The 7,500-nt window shown below is 34.7% G+C and overlaps 1 protein-coding gene across 1 annotated transcript in view; it reads left to right on the top strand.

Moving 5' to 3' along the window:
* LOC118767833 overlaps window positions 1-7,500 on the top strand; it is a 226,689-nt gene that overhangs the window by 94,185 nt on the left and 125,004 nt on the right. The window contains exon 2 of the mRNA XM_036513113.1: window positions 2,834-4,186. Within this exon, the coding sequence (XP_036369006.1) occupies window positions 3,507-4,186 (680 nt within the window). The 5' untranslated portion in view covers window positions 2,834-3,506. The remainder of the gene's footprint in view (window positions 1-2,833; window positions 4,187-7,500) is intronic.

Genomic DNA, 7,500 nt, shown 5'->3' with positions numbered 1-7,500 from the left:
CAAAATTTTTTTTTTTTTTTTTTTTTGCCACCCTATATTGATTAATTAATTATGATTTTTGGTTAATTCCGTAATGGAATCGACGGCTTATATTTATTTGCTGCCGATAATTTGGCGCGTTTGCGACGATTTGAAAATTTTAGGTCAGATATTACCTTGGCAGGGGGTCGGAAATGCCTCGTGAAAATATCTGTTCCGACTTGGCTATTTCTTGCTGAAGAATCTGAGGGCCTATGGAAGATTGGCTTGATTTAATTTAATCAGGTGAGTTTACCATTAAACAGCAGATGAAACGGTGCATCGTACAAGAAATTACAGGGTAAATGTTTTTAAATTTTCTCCTGTTTACGGAATTAATCTTTATTTGCGTTGAAGCTTTGGCTGTTATTTCTAGTGGGTGAATGGCCTATCATGGCCGTTCCTTGATTGTTGATGTTGAACTTAAAAATGGTCTATGACTATTTAATTTTTTCCCACTAGGCCGCTGGTGCAAAAAGAATTCTACAAAATTTTTTTTTTTTTTTTTGCCACCCTAATGATTAATTATGAATTTCTGGTTAATTCCGTAATGGAATCGACGGCTTATATTTATTTGCTGCCGATAAATTTGGCGCGTTTGCGACGATTTGAAAATTTTAGGTCAGATATTACCTTGGCAGGGTCGGAAATGCCTCGTGAAAATATCTGTTCCGACTTGGCTATTTCTTGCTGAAGAATCTGAGGCCTATGGAAGATTGGCTTGATTTAATTTAATCAGGTTAGTTTACCATAAACAGCAGATGAAACGGTGCATCGTACAAGAAATTACAGGGTAAATGTTTTAAAATTTTCTCCTGTTTACGGAATTAATCTTTATTTGCGGTTGAAGCTTTGGCTGTTATTTTAGTGGGTGAATGGCCTATCATGGGTTCCTTGATTGTTGATGTTGAACTTAAAAATGGTCTATGACTATTTAATTTTTTCCCACTAGGCCGCTGGTGGCAAAAAGAATTCTACAAAATTTTTTTTTTTTTTGCCACCCTATATTGATTAATATATATATATATATATATATATATAATATATATATATATATATACATATATATATATATATACATATATATATATATAAAGTATAGGAAAGAATGGAGCTGAACGAAGATTTAACAAAATTCCTTTATTTTATTTTCGACATATGTTTCGAGTTCCTGGATTTTCCTGAAGAAAAAGCTGCAAAATGGACTCCTTATTCAATCGGAATTAGGGACTTTGCAGACTTCGAAACATATGTCGAAAATAAAATAAATGAATTTTGTTAAATCTTCGTTCAGCTCCATTCTTTCCTATACTTAATATATAAAACTTCAAATTTCCGCACTAAGGCACGGATTTTATGCCCCATGGTCGTAACTTCAACCGGGCCCTTTCTGTTGTGATTTTTGCTACCCAGGTATCGGTTATCATTTGAATTATCCGTAATAAGATAATTCATTTATCTACTTCAATAACTATATATATAGATATATATATGTATGTGTGTGTGTGTGTGTGTGTACTGGATGCAGGCTTACCTGGATGGGGGCGCTTGTCTCCCTTTGTAAACATAAGGACACAGGAAATGTGTCAAGGCCGACAGGAAGCGTTGATGCTTCCTAGGGCTAAATAGCGGTGGTATGATACCCTTTATGGGACTGTCACGTTAAGTTGACAGTATACAACTGCTCTATCGTACCACCACTGCTCATATCTCTCCGAGATATTTAGAAACGTAATATTTCTATGTTTGTGTGTGTGTGTGTGTGTGTGTGTGTGTGTATGTATGTATGTATACGAGGATTGCTGAAAAGTTTCTGACTTTAAGGGTCTTGCGAGAAAGGCTTGGCTGGAGTCTCAATCTTTCCAGTTCTGTTATAGGGCTTAGAAAATTTAAAGGACCGCTGCAGTAAGTGCATGAATCTGAGAGAGGAATATATGTTGAATAAAATCATAATTCACTGATCCTACTGTGTTTTCCTTTACCGAAAGTCAGGAACTTTTCAACACCCCTTCATATGTATATGCGTGTTTGTGTGTGTATGTGTGTGTGTGTGTGGTGTGTGTGTGTGTGTGCCTAAGAAATTGATAAATATCCGTGACTTGTAATTTAGGTACGGGCCTAGAAGATTTAAGAGGAGGGTTGTAGTCGCTACCCAGCGATCCCAGTCTTTACATGCGTTTTATTTTATCAAAGAAAATTCCACAACTTGAGGCAGTCTTGCGTATGTACAATGCACTAATGGCTATAACAACCGTAAGAACTAAAGAAAAATACGCGTCTATTCAATGCGAAATGTTACCAAACACCGTGTTTAACTGGCCAGGCTAAGTGCATTACATACCACTTCAGCTTTTAAAGTTCAAATTTTGGTATTGTTGTTTCTAAAGTATAATGAACTTATTTACTATTGACACTTATAAACTTCATATACCTATAATATTTTATAGATGTTGGTGAATATTTAATAAAATATAAAAGAAAACTAAAATGTTAAACCTTTTCGATTACATTTTGTTACACAGGTTGGAAAGAAATTGCTTTACTGATGACGATAATGATGTGGACGTTACAGTGTCATATTTCGTTCTTTGGAAGTAAATGTTAGATATGTTGGTGATAAGCGATTTTGAACAAGAGGCATATTTCTTTAGAGTGTCAGCGATCATTTTTATTAATTAAGCTTTGATTTAATCCTTAATTTGTTTTCAACTCATTTTTGTGAAGAATAAAAGCATATAAATCGCTATGTTCCGTTGAATGCCTAATTTGTGTTTATTTTCTTGACTAAATTATGTTAATTTATTTTTCTTTCTAGATTTGGTTTTGGCAAGTCTATATGCAACAGTCTTTATGTTCGGCCCTATGCCCTACAAAATAATTGGTATGGAAGCAAACCTGAAACTTGAAACTATCAAAGAAGCAAGTTCTTCCGAAAACGTCACCAGTTTATTCGAGAATAACACATCACTCAATGTCTCAAGCGGTAAGAAAAAAGAATACTACACAACCTACCTTTATGAAATCATTGTTACTGTAGTATTAGATGCCGAAGAAACATGCATTTTGAATTATGGCGACGATACTGAAGAAGAAGAAATAGTTTTTCCTCTTGGTTTAGGTTCGAGATCAATTGATCATGAATATATAAATTCAGGATCTTATAACATAACTTGTACGTGCACAGATATTGTTCGAGCAGTTGACGTGCCGATTCCAAGTACAGAAGGCGACATTAGTTTTACTATTTCAGGCGACAAATATTATCATGGCCCTGCTGTTGTTCTTGATGTTATGATACAAGCAAAAACCATTTTCGGGGAATGGGAATGTATCATATATATTGATAAGGAGGATTTTAATAAAATTAATATTAAGCATAAGAAAAAAAAAAAGGATGATGACGAATTCACTTCCGTTGACACTGAGATCATTATTAACGAACCTGGATGGCATAAAATTGTTTGGAATGTAGTTTGGATGACTACGTTATGTACAAATACGAAAACGTCTTTATTCAAGACAAATGTTTTAACAAAACCATCTTTACATTATATCCCCGTACAACAATTCAAAGTCCATTCGTAATATTCAGAATTGACGAAAAAGTCAAGCTTTCACAATCAGATTTTGTTTTATGTAAATCAAAACCACTGACTTACTTATGGAAGCTTCAGAAAATGATTGAAGGTGAATTAAGAGATATAGAGCACGAAAATATAACACTTGATTTAGAATATCTGGATTTTCTCCCTTATTCTACACAGGGTTTGTACAAAATCGATTTGGAAGTAAGCAGTGACGACAGGAAAGTTTCCGATACTATATATATCAAATTCAGCGAAGTACTAAAACCATTATCATTTTTAGGCGGAGATATAAGTACGAAAAGTCTAGGAACCACCTTATACGTATTGCACGAAATCGCTGAATATTATATGTGGTGTTATAGGAATACAACACAAAAATTAAATTTTACTGAAGATTCGATACAAGTAAAAAGTGATGCTACTTACAACTGTTCCGACTTTACAAACGATACATATTTTGATATACCAAACGAAAAGCCTGGACTATATCTCATTAAAGTGATCGCTGTGTCTGATTTTGGCTTCAGAATTATCCAGAAACATTTACAAGTTGATATATCAACATTGGATATTAATATCAGGTACAGAAACAATATACCCAATTAAGTTTTCACTTTAATTATTGATATATTTTTTATTTTCTTAATTTAATCGCATCACATTAGCTAATTCAGACAGGATTTGTAAGCTCTAAAAATAATGTTGATTGAGTAGATTTTGTATTATATATATATGTGTGTGTGTGTGTGTGTTGTGTGCATGTCTGTGTGTATATGTGTATACATCCATACACACACACACACATACATACATGCGTACCTAAACACATAGATACTTATACACATACATACATATATATAAGCATACATATATACAAATACACACATACTTATACATATATACATATAAATAGGTAGGTAGATATGTATATATATATATATAATATATATATATATATATATATAATATATATATATATGTATCTGTGTGTGTATGTATGTGTATATGCATGTATATGTATGTATGTGTGTGTATGATGTGTGAATGTATGTGCGTATGTATGTATGTAGAAGTTGTATATGTGTATGTGTGCGTGTATATGTGGTGGTGGTGGTGGTGGCAGCGGCGGTGGTGGTGGTGGCGGCCGCGGCGGTGGTGGTGTGTGTGTGTTTGTGTGTGTGTGTGTGTGTGTGTGTGTGTGTGTGTGTGTGTGGACAAGGCAAAATTTCAGAAAGACGAAATATAGAGCTAACCATTCTGTCAATGAATTGTGCCATTTACTTCAGTGCTTCTCAAACTATCTGATGTGGCGTACCGGCAGCTTTGTCTTTTTTTCCAACGTCCCAGGGACCGGTATTATTTCTTAGAAATATTAATTTATACTGGAAACAATATAATATAATGAATATAATAAAAGCAGGCATTTTTTATTTATCTTATAAACAAATAATACAATATTAAATAAGCATTTTATAAGCATTTCATAAGCATTTTATAATGTTTCTTTCCTTCTGGAAACTCACCGGAAACGGCACCGGTCCGCGGACCATCACTTTGAGTAGCACTGATTTACTTTATGTTTATTATCTTTTATCTTTTACTTGTTTTAGTCATTGGACTGCGGCCATGCTGGAACACCGCCTTTGGAAATTTTAGTCCAACTAATCGACCCCAGTACTTATTTCCTTTTCTAAGCCTGGTACTTATTCTATCGGTCTCGTTCACCACGGTGTCCTCTTATTCAACCGGGCTTCGGATAGGTGCGTCGCCGGTAATTGCACAATCTAAAATTTTAAATCCAATAAGACATTCACAGCACCTCACAGACCCTTTCCACCCTATTGATATAATCCAGAGACAAGCCGGGGCCAGATATCCTAAGCCAATAACGGTTGCAGGCCCAAGAATGTGGGAACGTCATGATCTCAACCGCAAGCAAAAGACCCTTAATGTGTTCCATATCATTCCTTGCATATCTGGTTTCATATCAGAATGACCTAGAGACTGAAAGTCGACTCGTGACCGAGCAAAACCACTTCCTTGATCCATTTTACCCTAAGAAATATCTCAAGCTTGGAAGTTAGGTCTCACCGTCGCTGATGACGTCCCATATGGCTTCCAAGGCCTCCAAGGGACTAAGAAGTCATTCCACACTGACCACAGGACCCCGCCTTCCAGCAGCTATCTGACCATTATGATGTTAAGATCTACAACACCAAGCGAGTTCACTGGTTGACGTATAAACTGTGCTACACAAAGTGCACAAGAGATCATGCTGAATTCACTTTGGGAGACGGAGGGTCCTTTGTGGCCATAACTATGACCGGGTAAGCCTGCTTTGAGAAGCAGGCACGACCACACTAGCCATAAGAAAGAAATTCCCTCATACCACTCTCAGGAAAAAGGTTCACATTCTTTGCACATACCTGGTGATTGTTCTATCTTCCCGGATGATTACTGTGTTTCTGAGCTTCTCATTGTCACTAGCATTTCTGATCTTTCTTCCATGACCTCTCAAATGACTGTTCAGTTCCACTGCAGATCTATATGGTTTGAAGCTTGCTTAGGTGACAGACGAAAGCTGTAACTGCCACTAGAGAGATTCTGTGAGATATGATAACTGTGAACTGTCATGGATTTGCCAGCCCTTTCACACACTACACACATCGAACCATCCAGTCTAGAAGGAAGGACGTTGCATACAGTTGGTCTTTCATTAAACTCCAAATGGTTGACATACTCAACCTCCGAAAGGAGTACACTGTAACTCCTCGTTGTGGTTTTGATTACAGTCCCCGCCCCCGAAGCCATCGCTTTAGGATTTCGTGCTCAAGGTGACCATCTTCAAATGTTTTATAACCTTCTCTTATATGCTTTCTCCACTCAGCTCTTCCTATTTTATTATAAATATTTGTGTTTATGTATGTATGTATGTATGTATGTATGTATGTATGTATGTATGTATGTATGTATGTATGTATGTATGTTTGCATGTGTATACATATAGTTATAAATATATATTATATATCACAAATGTCTATATCTATCTCCTTCTCTCTCTCTCTCTCTATATATATATATATTATATATACATATATATATATATATATACATATATATATATATATATATATCATATTATATACATTATATATATATGTATGTATACACACATACGCACACACGCACGCAAACACACATACTTATACGCATGTGCGCACACGCATGATGTTCAATGATAATAATAATAATAATAATAATAATAATAATAATAATAATATAATAATAATAATAATAATAATTATTATTATTATTATTATTATTATTATACATTGTAGATAATATAAACTAAGAATTGTTTCAAAGTTTGCTTATATAATAATATTCTATTTTTCTGTGGGCGTAACTATACTGATTACAACGGTATTAAGTTGTTAGCTGGGCTGAAGACTGCGCACGTTTATAGGAAAAAACACTAATGAAATTATTTGGCAGTCATATCTTTCTTAAGAATATTAATGGTGTATGTGAACTGAACCAGCTACTACCGGAAATCATATTTCAGATCAAAGACTCGGCTTTATGTCGTAAGAAAATAATAAAACAATTTAGTTTACTTTATAGTACTTCTGTAATATGCAAGGCTCTGGTACATCAGAACGTAGTTTACTTTATAATATTTTGGCTATAAGCAAGGGTCTGGTACACCAGAATTTAGTTCATTTTATAGTACTTTAGTAATATTCAAGGCTCTGGTACAATAAAACCAGTATGCTCTGGGTTAGATGTCTTATATCAGCTGTCCTTAATCTCTTTTTTGCACCAGAAACCAGTTTCCTGTAACAATTTTTTCCTCTGACCGGAGTATAATGTACCTAACAAAACGCAATAAAGT

The sequence above is a fragment of the Octopus sinensis genome, linkage group LG2, assembly GCF_006345805.1.
Source record: "Octopus sinensis linkage group LG2, ASM634580v1, whole genome shotgun sequence".
NCBI classification, from domain to species: Eukaryota; Metazoa; Mollusca; class Cephalopoda; order Octopoda; family Octopodidae; genus Octopus; species Octopus sinensis.
This window is presented reverse-complemented; position numbering and strand designations above follow the sequence as displayed.